We start from the raw sequence: 16,666 nt of genomic DNA, 5'->3' as shown, positions 1-16,666 counted from the left end.
AGCTACTGTTGTTATTCTGGCTGCACTGTTTGACATGACTGTAAATTCGCCGTAGTTGGCTAGCTAGCAAGCAAGGGATAAGAACGTTGCCAGCCAGTATGGCAATGGAACATTTAGAGCGAACAACTGGGTATTGTCCATTGATACAGAGCAAAAAGACTTGACGACTTGGTCGCGTCTCTAACCGATAGAACGAACGACCAGCTGGCTTGGGTAGCAACCCTAGATTTCTGTCGGGATTATATCTTGTGGAAGGATGCAATATACTGAACAAAAATATAAACGCAACAATTTCAAGAGTTTGTGTTACAGTTCATATAAGGAAATCAGTCAATTGAAATAAATACCGTAGGCCCTATTCTATGGATTTCACATGACTGGGAGCCAGGCCCAACCAAACAATATGAGTTTTCCCCTGACAAAGGGGCTGTATTACAGACATAAACAATTCAGTACCCCACCCTCCCTCTGATGATCCCACAGGTGAAGAAGCCAGAAACTGCATGCAGGCTTTTGTTTCAGCCCAGCACTAGCACACCTGATCCAACTAATTCTGTTCATGAACAGTTGATGATTTCAAAACAGGTGTATTAGTGAAAGGCTGTAACAAAAGCCTGCACACCCTGTGGCTCTCCAGAGATCACGGTTCTAGGTCCTGGGATGGCGTGGTTACACGTGGTCTGTGGTTGTGATGCCGGTTGGACGTACTGTCAAATTCTCTAAAATGACATTGGAGGCAGTTTATGGTAGAGAAATTAACATGTAATTATCTGGAAACTTCTCTGGTGGACATAACTGCATTCAGCATGCTAATTGTAAGCTCCCTCAAAATTGAAGAAATCTGTAGCATGGTGTTGCATGAAAAACCTGCACATTTTAGAGTGGCCTTTTATTGTCCCCAGTACAAGGTGCACCTGTGAAATAATGATGTTGTTTAATCAGTTTTCTTGATATGCCACACCTATCATGTGGATGGATTATTTGACAAAGGGTAAAATGCTCACTAACAGGGATGTAAACAAATTTGTGCACAAAATGTGAGAGAAATAAGCTTTTTGGTGGATAGAAAATGTCTGGGATTTTTTAATTCAGCTCATGAAACATGGCACCAGCACGTTGCGTTTATATTTCTGCAGTGGTGGAAAAAGTACCCAAATGTCATACTTGAGTAAAAGTAAAGATATCTTAATAGAAAATGACTCAAATGTCACCCAGTAAAATTCTGCTTGAGTAAAAGTCTAAAGTATTTGGTTTAAAATAAAAGTATCAAAAGTAAAAATCACTTCAAATTCCTTATATTAAAGCAAACCAGATGGCACAATTGTTTTTTTTAATTTACAGAAAGCCAGGGGCACACTAACACTCAAGACACAATTTACAAACAAAGCATGTGTGTTTAGTGAGTCCACCAGAGGCAGTAGGGATGACCAGGGATGTTCGGTTGATAAGTGCGTGAATTTGACTATTTTCCTGTCCTGCTAAGCATTCAAAATGTAAGAAGTACTTTTGGGTGTCAAGAAAAATGTATTGAGTAAAAAGTACAATATTTTCTTTAGGAATGTAGCAAAGTAAAAGTAGTCAAAAATATAAATTGTAAAGTACAGATAACATTTTATTAGTCACATGCGCCGAATACAACAGGTGTAGTGTAGACCTTAGTGAAATGCTTACTTACGCGCCCCTAACCAACAGTGCAGTTTAAAAAAAAACGATGAGATAAAAATACCCCCCAAAACTCCTTAAATAGTACTTTAAAGTATTTTTACACCACTATTTTTGTTCATGTGTAGTATGAATAAATCAAAATAAAGTTCATGAAAATATATAAATCATTATTTGAATATGTTGGTAACCCGTATAAAAGTGATAATGCCCTCGAAACCGGTGTTTGGAGGATATATTGGCACGGTTTGCCGGCCCTCGACAACACCCGTACCACATATCCTCCAAACACCAGCTTCTCTGGCATTATCACTTAAATGTGCATGTTCAGTAGCCAAACGTTGTCGAATAGAGCCTATACATGACTCCTTGTTCTACATATCGGAGGCGTTTGTTTTCTTCTACATAACGCCGTTATCTGAACGTTACAAAAAAAAAAACATGGTCATGCTGAACACGACCGTGGGATGCATTCATTAACTCTTGCAATTGAAACCGTTGAGTGTTTAAGAACCAAACAGAGCGAAAACGAGCAGGGACACAAAGGAATTTGTCCAATAAAAATTGTTTTTGTTGAAAAAACGTTTTGCAACAGGATCAGAGTAATGAATAAACCCCTGCATTGAAATTCATACTAAAAACAATCATTCGATTTTGATAACATTTATAAAAAAATAATGGTACAAACTGACCAAATCATGTTTCTTCCCACACATTTATTGGTTCAGCACAGGTTTTAGTGCTGTACATCTAAAAAGTGCATCGCAATGAACCCTAATAACATTTATTCCAAATGATCGTATTTTCAGTCATAAGATTGCCAACCATTTCAAAAGAGAAAGCCTTGGGAATGGATGGGGAAGGATATAAGCGGCATATCCTATAGGAGCAGGTACCTACACTGCAGTTTCCCCATTTAGAGGGGTCTAGCAGCATACAGGGTAGCAAAAGTAAACTTATAGTAAAATGCATGTTCCACCATGAAGCCTATTCATAGGTTGTGGAATGCTCAAAGTTGCAGATAAAAATGTGATGTTTAGAATCAGCTTGCTTGGACATAGAAGAGAGTTGGTCTGTCATGTGCAACCTATTTCTATCTGTGAAATATGAATGCTTAGCCCTGAATGACACTGATGCTGGCTGAAGCAGAAAGACTGACATTGCAGGTACCAAACATTTGATCCCACTGACAAAACAGTAGCCATGTGCCACAATACTCACCAGGAAATGGATGGAAAGACATGTCACACACAGTAGTACTAGACATGTAAACGACACACAGAAGTAGCATCCAAGGCTAGGGGGCAGAGGGGAAAAAAAGCTATTTAGTCTCTGCCATGGCTCTCGAAGGAGATGGAAACAGTCTTCCAACTACTGATTCAGTGGTTCTACAGAGAATTGTACGACCAGAGACAGAGCACAGTGGAAAATAAAAACCAGTATAACCTTACGTGTTTAGTGTAAATAGCGGTTTACGTTTTCAAGCGCAAATATTCTTCTATAACATCTAAATATATACTATTTTCTAGCGAGACTAGGAAGTATGCTAACGCAGGACTAAATATTTTCAAATAAACTAGGCTTCATCATCACACTCGTAATCTCAATGATCCATTGTTAAACAGGGAAACAGACACAATAATAAGCCAGTGGAATGATTTGATAGTGTAGTCAGTTGTCCCCATAGAAGTGGCTTGATCAATTTTAATCTATACTAATTTATTAGTTACTTTATAATCCACATTTGTTAGACTCTCTATGCACAGTAGAGTTGAATATGAACACACATTCTTAGTGCCTATGTTTCTTGGACTGCAAGTACAGTGTGTGTGTGAGCTCCTTTGAGAGCTGTAGTATTACTAACCTCCTCCAACCCATATCCCTTTACCCCTACTCTATGCCACATGGAGTAGAATGAAGCTTCCCATAAACACTGATCTAAGGTCAGTTTTACATGCCTCCTCCGAAGGTTAGAAATTGATGGGAGGCTAATATAAAATCTGACCCTAGATCTGTAAATAAGCACAACTTCCTACTCCATGATGCAAAGTGCCCCCTTTCTCTTTTTATTTCTTGGCTTTGCCCTGGGCTGCCACGGCCTCCATAGCCTTCCTGACGGTTTCCTCGTCCCCCAGGAACTGCATGGGCTTAACAGGCTTCAGGTTCTTGTCCAGCTCATACAGGATGGGGATGCCTGTGGGCAGGTTCAGCTCCATGATGGCTTCCTCAGACATACCTGCAGGGGGCAGCACATAGGGGTTATGGTTAATCAGTGACGACAAAATAAATAATGTAAATTAAACAATCATAACAAACAAAGTGTATACAAAAACAATTAGCACACAGATGGACACATACATTTCATATGTGCAGATTAGAATGTGTAGGAAGTAAAACAATACTACCACAGACCAGTACTTCCTAGAAACCAAGCAGAATAAACTCCAATTCCAGTCCTGGAGAAAAACGGTGTGCAGGCTTTTGTTTCAGCCCAGCACAAGCACACCTGATCCGACTAATTCTGTTCATGAACAGTTGATTTCAAAACAGGTGTATTAGTGAAAGGCTGTAACAAAAGCCTGCACATCCTGTGGCTTTCTAGAGATCACGGTTCTAGGCAGTTCTTACTACTTACCCTCAAGATGCTTGACAATGCCCCTGAGGCTATTGCCATGGGCAGCGATAAGAACCCTCTTGCCCTGTTTGATCTGGGGCACAATCTCGTCGTTCCAGTAGGGCAGTGCCCGGGCGATGGTGTCCTTCAGGCTCTCACAGGATGGAAGCTGCTCTTCCGACAGGTCGCCATAACGACGGTCCTAAATAAAAGATGGAGATATTTAGTATGTCAACAAACAGAAAAATGCCTAACAGCAACCTGGGCCTAAACCCTCATACCACCATATTGCTTTCAGTCAATCAATTGCATTTATAAAGCCTTTTTTTTACAATCAGCAGTTGTCACTATAGGCTGTGTTAACACAGGCAGCACAATTCTGATAATTTTGCCCAATTATTGGCAAAAGAACTGATGGGTCAAAAGACCAATTAGTAAAACATATCAGAATTGCACCCTAAATCTTAGGGGGTACAAATCTCGGGGGGGGGGGGGGGGGAAACGACACTCTTGACCCAAACTGCTACAGACATATCTATCCTACCCTGCCTTTCTAAGGTCTTCAAAAGCCAAGTCAACAAACAGATTACCGACCATTTCGAATCCCACCGCACCTTCTCCGCTATGCAAGCTGGTTTCAGAGCTGGTCATGGGTGCACCTCAGCCACGCTCAAGGTCCTAAACAATATCTTAACCGCCATCGATAAGAAACAATACTGTGCAGCCGTATTCATTGACCTGGCCAAGGCTTTCGACTGTCAATCACCACATCCTCATCGGCAGACTCAATAGCCTTGGTTTCTCAAATGATTGCCTCGCCTGGTTCACCAACTACTTCTCTGATAGAGTTCAATGTGTCAAATTGGAGGGCCTGTTGTCCGGACCTCTGGCAGTCTTTATGGGGGTGCCACAGGGTTCTACTCTTGGGCCGACTCTTTTCTCTGTATACATCAATGATGTCGCTCTTGCTGCTGGTGAGTCTCTGATCCACCTCTACGCAGACGACACCATTCTGTATTCTTCTGTCCCTTCTTTGGACACTTAACAACCCTCCAGACGAGCTTCAATGCCATACAACTCTCCTTCTGTGGTCTCCAACTGCTCTTAAATACAAGTAAAACTAAATACATGCTCTTCAACCGATCGCTGCCTGCACCTGCCCGCCCGTCCAGCATCACTACTCTGGACGGTTCTGACTTAGAATATGTGGACAACTACAAATACCTAGGTGTCTGGTTAGACTAAACTCTCCTTCCAGACTCACATCAAACATCTCCAATCCAAAGTTAAATCTAGAATTGGCTTCATATTTCGCAACAAAGCATCCTTCACTCATGCTGCCAAACATACCCTCGTAAAACTGACCATCCTACCGATCCTCGACTTCAGCGATGTCATTTACAAAATAGCCTCCAATACCCTACTCAATAAACTGGATGCAGTCTATCACAGTGCCATCCGTTTTGTCACCAAAGCCCCATATACTACCCACCACTGCGACCTGTACGCTCTCGTTGGCTGGCCCTCGCTTCATACTCGTCGCCAAACCCACTGGCTCCAGGTCATCTACAAGACCCTGCTAGATAAGGGGGGACTTTATCTCAGCTCGCTGGTCACCATAGCAGCATCCACCTGTAGCACGCGCTCCAGCAGGTACATCTCTCTGGTCACCCCCAAAGCCAATTCCTCCTTCAGCCGCCTCTCCTTCCAGTTCTCTGCTGCCAATGACTGGAACGAACTACAAACATTTCTGAAACTGGAAACACATCTCCCTCACTAGCTTTAAGCACCAGCTGTCAGAGCAGCTCACAGATTACTACACATAGCCCATCTATCAATTCAGCCCAAACAACTACCTCTCCGTTACTGTATTTATTTAGCTCCTTTGCACCCCATTATTTCTATTTTTACTTTGCACTTTCTTCCACTGCAAATCTACCATTCCAGTGTTTTAATTGCTATATTGTATTTACTTCGCCACCGTGGACTTTTTTTGCCTTTACCTCCCTTATCTCACCTCATTTGCTCACATTGTTTATAGACTTATTTTTCTACTGAATGTTTGTTTTACTCCATCTAACTCTGTTGTGTGTCAAGCTGCTTTGCTTTATCTTGGCCAGGTCGCAATTGTAAATGAGAACTTGTTCTCAACTTGCCTACCTGGTTAAATAAAGGTGAAATAATTGTGTTTTTTAAAATTCTACTGAAATGGTGTTTGTTTACTAAAATATGCTTCTGTTCAAATCTGGTTAAAAGATTAAATGTAGTGAATAAAGCTCTCATTCTTTCAGTAATTTCTTAATTTTCTGAAGTCTACCAACACTTTACATTTTAGTAATTTAGCAGACGCTTTTATCCAGAGTGACTTACAGTAGTGAGTGCATACAGTTTCATACTGGTCCCCTGTGGGAAATCAAACCCACAACCTTCGCATTGCAAGTGCCATGCTCTACCAACTGAGCTGGACAACCTTGCCAGCAGGCATGCCAGCTAAGATAGAGTAGCTAGCTTGTGTAACTAACTTGTTTCATACTGCAGCCTGAAATGGCTACTTGGTAGCTAGTTATAAAATTGCTAGGTGGCTAGTAGTATCATCCCCAGCTTCCAAATTGGCATTCGTCCCCCCTCTTCCCTGTAACTATTCCCCAGGTCATTGCTGTAAATGAGAATGCGTTCTCATACTACTTACCTGGTAAAATAAGCGTACAATAAAAATAAAGAATGAAACAAATGTAACAATTTGGGAAGGAAGACACCTTCAACTGTCCAGTGCTTTTGGTTCTACATTGAATAACTCAGACAAAGTCATTGCATATTTCCATACGTTTAGCCTGTAAAGACCAGTAGGCCCATGCCTCTGTGCTGTATATCTCTGCTAGTCCTACTTGGTGATTTTTAAACACGACCCGACAGTGCAAATGACGCTGTCACCAATCGATTCTGATCTCAGCTGAACTTTGAACTTTACCCTCCTATATCACACTCCTCTGCAATACATTAACTCAGAGTTGAAACGCCAAAAGACCTTGATATACAAGAGCACCATGAATACAAATATATATTTTTAAAGGCCCAGCTCAGTCAAACATGATTTTCATGTGTTTTATATACACGCCGTGGCCAGTTTATTGCCCAGTTCACAAAAATGGTTTGCTCCTATATACAGTGAGTCACGTGGCCATCGCTTGCTATATGAAGGCATTGAAGCAGTCAGTTACTGTTCGATTTAATGTTAGAATGGGCAGAACGAATGACCTTGAGCGTGGTATCATTGTCGGTGCTAGTCGTGCCGGTTCCAGTATCTCAGAAAAGGCCGGCCTCCTGGGTTTTTCCACGCACAACAGTGTCTAGGGATACCGAGAATGTTTTTTTTTGATTGTCGCACCAAAGTCAGCAGCAGTCCTGTGGGTGAAATCAACGAGCTGTTGAGAGGTCGAAGGAGAATGGCAAGAATCGTGCAAGCTAACAGGCGGCCACAAACAAGCAAATAATGGCGCTGTACAACAGTGGTGTTCAAAACGGCATCTTGGACCGCCTAACTCGTCATCCTTGTCACGGATGGGCTATTGCAGCAGACAACCACACCGGGTTCCACTCCGATCAGCTAAAAACAAGAAGCGGCTCCAGTGGGTATGCGATCACCAACACTGGATAATTGAGGAGTGGAAAAATGTTCCCTGGTCTGACAAATCCTGGTTCCTGTTGAGTCATGCTGATGGTAGAGTCAGGATTTGGCGTAAGAAGCATGAGTCAATGGCCCCATCCTGCCTGGTGTCAACGGTACAGGCTGGTGGCGGGGGTGTGGGGAATGTTTTCCTTGACACCAATTTACCAACTTGTCCATGCCCTGAAGAATTCAGGCGGTTTTGGAGGAAAAGATACCTAATAAACTGGCCACTGAGTGTATATTTCCACACTGACGTTGGAATAATACTGTGAAACTGAATATTGTGATAATGCCCTTCTAGTGTAAGAGCTGTTTGAAAAGACCCCCTGAAATTTCAGCTTGTTTTGGTGGGATGGAGTTTTGGCCTGTCTGGTGACATCACCATGTGGTAAATTAATTAATAGACCAATAAGATAGAGTTCTAAACCTCTGACAATAACAGCTAGTTTTCCCCTCCCCACTCAGACCAAAATTCTGACTTGAGAAATTGCTCTTGCTAAGAAGTAATTATTTATTGTTAACCATTGATGAAAACAATCACAGTAAGGTACTTAATTGTTACCCAGAAATTTGATATTGAGATAAAAGCGGGTGCATTGGGCCTTTAAAAGATGCATGTACGTACAGTGCACTTGGAAAGTATTCAGTACCCTTGACTTTATCCACATTTATTGTTACAGCAATATTCTACTATGGATACAATACATTTTTCCCTCAATCTACACACAATAACATGAACAGGTGTTTAGAAACTTCAAAAGAATAACAGAAATAACTTATTTACATAAATATTCAGACCCTTTGCTATGAAACTCGAAATTGCGCTCAGGTGCATCCTGTTTCAATTGATCATCCTTGAGATGTTTCTACAACTAGATTGGAGTCCACCTGTGGTAAATTCAATTGATTGGACATGATTTGGAAAGGCACACGCCAGTTTATATGAGGTCCCACAGTTGACAGTGGATGTCAGTACAAAAAAAAAAGCCAAGCCATGAGGTCGAAGGAATTGTCTGTAGAGCTCTGAGACAGGATTGTGTCGAGGCACAGATCTTGTGAAGAGTACCAAAAAATGTCTACGGCATTGAAGGTCCCGAAGAACAAAGTCCTCAATTATTCTGAAATGTAAGAAGGTTGGAACCACCGAGACTCTTTCTAAAGCTAACCGCCCTGACAAACTGAGCAATCGGGGGAGAAGGGCCTTGGTCAGGGAGGTGACCAAGAACCCGATGGTCACTCTGACAGAGCTCCACTGTGGAGATGGGAGAATCTTCCAGAACGACAAACATCTCTGCAACACTCCACTAATCAGGCCTTTATGGTAGAGTGACCAGACGGAAGCCACTCCTCATTTCAAATGGTCACATACACATGGTTAGCAGATGTTAATGTGAGTGTAGCGAAATGCTTGTACTTCTAGTTCTGACCATGCAGTAATATCTAACAAGTAATCTAACAATTTCACAACAAAGGAATGAATAAGAATATGTACATATAAATATATGGATGAGCGATGGCTGAACGGCATAGGCAAGATGCAGTAGATGTTATAGAGTACAGAATATACATATGAGATGAGTAATGTAGGGTATGTAAACATTATATAAAGTGGCATTGTTTAAAGTGACTAGTGATACATTTATTACATCCAATTTTTAATTATTAAAGTGACTAGAGATTTGAGTCATTATGTTGACAGCAGCCACTCAATGACAGTGATGGCTGCTTAACAGTCTGATGGCCTTGAGATAGAAGCTGTTTTTCAGTCTCTCGGTCCCAGATTTGATGCACCTGTACTGACCTCGCCTTCTGGATGATAGCAGCGCGGTGAACAGGCAGTGGCTCGGGTGGTTGTTATCCTTGATGATCTTTTTGGCCTTCCTGTGACATCGGGTGGTGTAGGTGTCCTGGAGGGCAGGTAGTTTGCCCCCGGTGATTCGTTGTGCGGACCTCACTACCCTCTGGAGAGCCTTACGGTTGTGGGCAGAGCAGTTGCAATACCAGGCGGTGATATAGCCCGACAGGATGCTCTCGATTGTGCATCTGTAAAAGTTGAGTTTTTGATAAGCCAAATTTCTTCAGCCTCCTGAGGTTGAAGAGGCGCTGTTGCGCCTTCACCACGCTGTCTGTGTGGGTGGACCGTTTGAGTTTGTCCGTGATGTGTACGCTGAGGAACTTCTCCACTACTGTCCCGTCGATGTGGATATGGGGGGTGCTCCCTCTGCTGTTTCCTGAAGTCCACAATCATCTCCTTTGTTTTGTTGAGTGCGAGGTCATTTTCCTGACACCACACTCCGAGGGCCCTCACCTCCTCCCTGTAGGCCGTCTCGTCTTTGTTGGTAATCAAGCCTACCACTGTAGTGTCGTCTGCAAACTTGATGATTGAGTTGGAGGCGTGCATGGCCTCGCAGTCTTGGGTGAACAGGGAGTACAGGAGAGGGCTGAGAACGCGCCCTTGTGGAGCCCCAGTGTTGAGGATCTGCGGGCTGGAGATATTTCCTACCCTCACCACCTAGGAGCGGCCCGTCAGAAAGTCCAGGACCCAGTTGCACAGGGCGGGGTCGAGTCCCAGGGTCTTAATGACGAGTTTGGAGGGTATTGGGTGTTAAATGTCGAGCTGTAGTCAACGAACTGCATTCTTACATAGGTATTCCTCTTGTCCAGTTGGGTTAGGGCAGTGTGCAGTGTGATTACGATTGTGTCGTCTGTTGAGGCTGTAAGCAAATTGCAGAGCGTCTAGGGTGTCAGGTAGGGTGGAGGTGACTAGTCTCTCAAAGCACTTCATGATGACGGAAGTGAGTGCTACGGGGTGATAGTCGTTTAGCTCAGTTACCTTAGCTTTCTTGGGAACAGGAACAACGGTGGCCCTCTTGAATCATGTGGGAACAGGGATGGGATAGGGATTGACTGAATATGTCCGTAAACACACCAGCCGGCTGGTCTGCGCATGCTTGGAGAACACGGCTAGGGATGCCGTCTGGGCCGGCAGCCTTGCATGGGTTAACACGTTTAAATGTTTTACTCACGTTGGCTGCGGTGAAGGAGAGCCCACAGGTTTTGGTAGCGGCCCGTGTAAGTGGCAATGTATTGTCCTCAAAGTGAGCAAAGAAGTTGTTTAGTTTGTCTGGGAGCAAGACATCGGGGTCCCCGACGGGGCTGGTTTTCATTTTGTAGTCTGATTGACTGTAGACCCTGCCACATACCTCTCGTGTCTGAAACGTTGAATTGCGACTCTACTTTGTCTCTATACTGACGCTTAGCTTGTTTGATTGCCTTGCGGAGGGAATAGCTACACTGTTTGTATTCAGTCATGTTTCCGGTCACCTTGCCCTGGGTACATCACCGATGCACTTGCAAATAAACTCGCTCACCGAATCAGCGTATACATCAATGTTGTTGTCGACGCTATCCGGAACATATCGCAGTCCACGTGATCGAAGCAATCTTGAAGCGTGGAATCAGATTGGTCGGATCAGCGTTGAACAGACCTGAGCACTGGCATTTCCTGTTTTAGTTTGTCTGTCTGTCTGTCTGTCTGTAGGCTGGGAGCAACAAAATGGAGTCGTGGTCAGATTTGCCGAAAGGAAGGCGAGGGAGGGCTTTGTATGCATCACGGAAGGAAGAGTAACAATGATCCAGGATTTTGCCGGCCCGGGTCGTGCATTCGATATGCTGATAAAATTTAGGGAGCCTTGTTCAGATTAGCCTTGTTAAAATCCCCAGCTACAATAAATGCAGCCTCAGGATGTGGTTTCCAGTTTACATAGAGTCCAATGAAGTTCTTTCAGGGCCATCGGGGTGTCTGCTTGGGGGGGGGGGGGGGTTGTGGGTGAATATACACGACTGATTATAATCGAAGAGAATTCTCTTGGTAGATAATGCCATCAGCATTTAATTGTAAGGAATTCTAGGACAGGTGAACAGAAAGACTTGAGTTCCTGTATGTTGTTATGATCACACCATGACTCGTTAATCATAAGGCATACACCCCCGCCCTTCTTACTAGAGAGATGTTTGTTTTTGTCGGCGCAATGCGTGAAGAGACCAGGTGGCTGTACCGACTCGGATAACGTATCGCGAGTGAGCCATATTTCCGTGAAACAAAGAATGTTACAATCTCTGTCTCTCTGGAAGGCAACCCTTGCTCGGATTTCGTCTACCTTGTTGTCAAGAGACTGGACATTGGCAAGTAGTATACTCGGTACCGGTGGCGAACTGCCGATCTACGGAGCCTGGCCAGAAGACCGCTCCGTCTGCACTAGAGGTCGACTGATTAATCGGAATGGCCGATTAATTAGGGCCGATTTCAAGTTCATAACAATCGGTATTTCTGGACACCGATTTGCCTATTTTTTTTTATACCTTTACTTAACTAGGCGAGTCAGTTAAGAACACATTCTTATTTTCAATGACGGCCTAGGAATGGTGGGTTAACTGCCTTGTTCAGGGGCAGAACGACAGATTTTTACTTTGTCAGCTCGGGGATTCAGTCTTGCAACCTTACGGTTAACTAGTCCAACGCTCTAACCACCTGCTTTACATTGCACTCCACGAGGAGCCTGCCAGTTACACGAATGTAGTAAGAAGTCAAGGTAAGTTGCAAGCTAGCATTAAACTTATCTTTTAAAACAATCATAATCACTAGTTAACTACACATGGTTGATGATATTACTAGATTATCTAGCCTGTCCTGCGTTGCATATAATCGATGTGGTGCCCATTCGCGAAAAAGGACCGTCATTGCTCCAACGTGTACCTAACCATAAACATCAATGTCTTTCTTAAAATCAATACACAAGTATATATTTTTAAACCTGCATATTTAGCTAAAAGAAATCCAGGTTAGCAGGCAATATTAACCAGTTGAAATTGTGTCACTTCTCTTGCGTTCATTGCATGCAGAGTCAGGGTTTGGGCCGCCGGGCTCGTTGCGAACTAATTTGCCAGAATTTTACGTAATTATGACATAACATTGAAGGTTGTGCAATGTAACAGGAATATTTAGACGTAGGGATGCCACCCATTAGATAAAATACGGAACGTTTTGTTTGAGATGATAGTTTCCGAATTCGACCATATTAATGACCTAAGGCTTGTATTTCTGTGTGTTTATTATATTATAATTAAGTCTATGATTTGATAGAGCAGTCTGAGCGGTGGTAGGCACCAGCAGGCTCGTAAGCATTAATTCAAACAGCACTTTCGTGCGTTTTGCCAGCAGGTCTTCACAATGCTTCAAGCATTGCGCTGTTTATGACTTCAAGCCCATCAACTCCAAGATTAGGTTGGTGTAACCAATGTGAAATGGCTAGCTAGTTAGCGGGGTGCGCGCTAATAGCGTTTCAAACGTCACTCGCTCTGAGACTTGGAGTAGTTGTTCCCCTTGCTCTGCATGGGTAACGCTGCTTCGAGGGTGGCTGTTGTCGATGTGTTCCTGGCTCGAGCGAGGAGGGGGACGGAAGGTATACTGTTTCACTGGCAATACTAAAGTGCCTATAAGAACATCCAATAGTCAAAGGTATATGAAATACAAATCGTACAGAGAGAAATACTCCTATAATAACTACAACCCAAAACTTCTTACCTGGGAATATTGAAAACTCATGTTAAAAGGAACCACCAGCTCATGTTCTGAGCAAGGCACTTAAACGTTAGCTTTCTTACATGGCACATATTGCACTTTTACTTTCTTCTCCAACACTTTGTTTTTGCATTATCTAAGCCAAATTGAACATGTTTCATTATTCATTTGAACTAAATAGATTTTATTGATGTATTATATTAAGTTAATTAGTTATTCAGTATTGTTGTAATTGTCATTATTACAAATAAATCAAACACTTTTACAAACAGACAATTAATTGCTATCAGCTTTTTTTGGTCCTCCAATAAATCTGTATCGGCGTTAAAAATCATAATCGGTCGACCTCTAGTCTGCACCTTCTGCGGCGCCGTTGTTTTGGGTCGCCTGCTGGGATCCGATCCATTGTCCTGGGTGGTGGACCAAACAGAGGATCCGCTTCGGGAAAGTCGTATCCCTGGTCGTAATGTTGGTAAGTTGACGTTGCGCTTATTTCCAATAGTTCCTCCCGGCTGTATGTAATAAGACTTAAGATTTCCTGGGGTAACAGTGTAAGAAATAACACACAACAAAAAAAAGAAGTACTACATAGTTTCCTAAGAACGCGAAGCGAGGCGGCCATCTCTGTCTGCGCCAGTAAAAGCACGACAGCGCGCTTGGAGTTTGCCAAAAAGCACCTAAAGCGCTCTCCTCAGCAGAACACACAATCCATAATAGTCTCTGGTACTACCCCTCTGACAGAACACTGGGTTGCCATGACGGAGGCCTTGGCATCTATGTAATCAGACAGCCCATACTCTGATCATGTCTCCTGTTAAGGGGCCGGTGCATCAATGAACTGGGGAAAACACATGTTGATACTTTGAGACATGCTTTACTGTAGCCCTCAGAAACATACTAGCACAGGGAAAAACTCAATCGTCAACATTTAAATCTGTCAAGACTTCCACTATAGGCTCTTCCCAATGCGAGTGAGCTAGCCTAAAGAAAGACTTATATTCTGTTGTTGTCTGATGTCATATATCAGGCAAAATCGTATTAATAATAGTGAGTGTGTGTGAATGCGTGTCCCTCACCTCGCTGATGATAGTGTAGAAGTCATGGTCTGGGTCCATGGTGGGAGGAGGGATATCGAAGCTCCGCCTCCAGATCTTCACCTGAGCCTCTCCATGCTTGGCAGCAGTCTCTGACTTGTTTAACCCCGTCAGGCCACCGTAGTGGCGTTCGTTGAGGCGCCAGGTCCGGTGGACGGGAAGCCACATCTGGTCAATGCTGTCCAGACACAGCCAAAGAGTGCGGATGGCCCTCTTCAGAACTGAGGTGTAGCATACGTCAAACTCATAGCCAGCATCTGAGGAAGAGAAAGGTTGTGATCAGGTTTGACTCATGATGATTTGTGGGTGGGTGGATGGACCAACAGAGTAAGACTAGGAAAATCAACAAATGGTCAAGTTCTGGGTTGGGACAAAAGCTTATGCTAGGTCGACAGGACCAGGAGTGGATTCGATGGAGAGTACAACACCTGGACACTACTGTAGACTATTTTTACATAATTCAAGCAAGCAACGTCATCATCTACTCATCCATCACTCCAGTGTTAATTTGCTAAATTGTAATTACTTCGCTTCTATGGCCTATTTATTGCCGTATCTCCTCACGCCGTTTGCACACACTGCATATAGACTTTCCCCCTATTGTGTTATTGACGTACGCTTGTTTATTCCATGTGTAACGCTGTGCTGTTTGTATCGCAATGCTTTGCTTTATCTTGGCTAGGTCGAAGTTGTAAATGAGAACTTGTTCTCAACTAGCTTACCTGGTTAAATAAAGGTGAGAAGAAAAAAAATCTGACATTGCACGGGTTACTAAAAGTCTTCGTTTTGGGCCAAATATGACTATTTAGTCAGAAACACCAGATATTTGCCTAACCAATACAATAAGGCTTGATTTTATTACTTAATTACTATAACGAAGCAGCACGTCTAGAACTGCAGGTTCTCATCCTTCGGAAAAGCTGTGACGTCAAAAGTGGTGGAGTCGGGATCTCCGTTGCTCATTTGTCCACAGTGAAAGGGGGCTGAACTAATAGGCAACCAGAGGGCATTCTATTAATGTCCCGAGCGAACCGGGTTAGCGTTGATTGCATTCGATTTGGAACCGGCTGCGTCCCGGGCGTGAGCCAGGTGACCCCGTTTTGGCCACCAACACGTTGAGAAATGAGTAGGATTCTGTGTTTTCACATGCAGAAGTGATTGCATTTGATACAAAAGCTTATCTACCTTCCCAGTGAATCATGCTGCCTTGTTGACAACATGAACGAGAGCCGAAGATTACTGTTCGATTTGAGAAAGACGCTCCTTCCTCACCGCTTTTGACCGTTCACGTAATAAACCATAGCCCGGTGCACTTAATCGAACTCATTAGAACGGGGCATGAACAAAGTGGAAATAAGGGCGTGATTGACAACGGGGAGACACCACCATTCTATGTCAAATCGATGGAATTATCGTGTAACAAGTGGTTTCACATCTACATGTTTTATTGTAAATCATCAATAATAGTTGAGATCCCTACAAGCGGCAAAAAATGCCAAATGTGCAGGCACAGGTCTTTCGATAAACAGAGAATGGAAATGTACAATCAGTCAGTTGCATTAGTGAGGACATTTGATGTGTTGTGTCTGCTATAGTATCCTACAATGCAAGTAACTAGCTGGTCAAATAAAATAGAACTAGAATCCACCTTTCAGGGCCTGTCCTCCTCTCCTCGCCTCCCGTTCTCCAGTCTCGCTCAGATCGGCGTCGAACCAGCCACAAAATCTGTTCTCCTGGTTCCAGTTGCTCTCTCCGTGGCGGATCAACACCAGCTTGTAGGCGGCCATAGTGATAGAAGTATCTTAATTGGAACAAGCTCCGTATATAAGGAGGAAACGCCGCTGCTCAAGTTGAAAAGAAGCAACAGAATGGCTGGACCCAGCCAGCTACTTTTGAAGCTAGAGAAAATGAGTGATGCGATTGGTTATTTTCTCACTCTGTGTTTCACACCAATCCAATGGGATCCCGCTGCTGTAGGCCTACTTCCTGAATATTTCTCGACCAATGAAATAAAGGTAGGCGGGCACATGGGCCCATGACCTTCACAG

At 43.4% G+C, this 16,666-nt stretch overlaps 1 protein-coding gene across 1 annotated transcript; it reads right to left on the bottom strand.

Annotated features, from left to right (window-relative positions):
- Positions 1-1,599: 1,599 nt before the first annotated feature.
- Positions 1,600-16,456, bottom strand: pgam1 (Phosphoglycerate mutase 1). Its single transcript, NM_001139777.1, is given in 4 exon segments — positions 1,600-3,898; positions 4,298-4,478; positions 14,601-14,875; positions 16,267-16,456. Coding segments are annotated over 4 exon segments (765 nt in total). The 5' UTR covers positions 16,406-16,456; the 3' UTR covers positions 1,600-3,728.
- Positions 16,457-16,666: the final 210 nt, after the last annotated feature.

Source organism: Salmo salar, chromosome ssa01 (assembly GCF_905237065.1).
Source record: "Salmo salar chromosome ssa01, Ssal_v3.1, whole genome shotgun sequence".
NCBI classification, from domain to species: Eukaryota; Metazoa; Chordata; class Actinopteri; order Salmoniformes; family Salmonidae; genus Salmo; species Salmo salar.
Note: the sequence above shows the minus strand (reverse complement) of the source record. Positions and strands in the feature narration are given on the sequence as shown.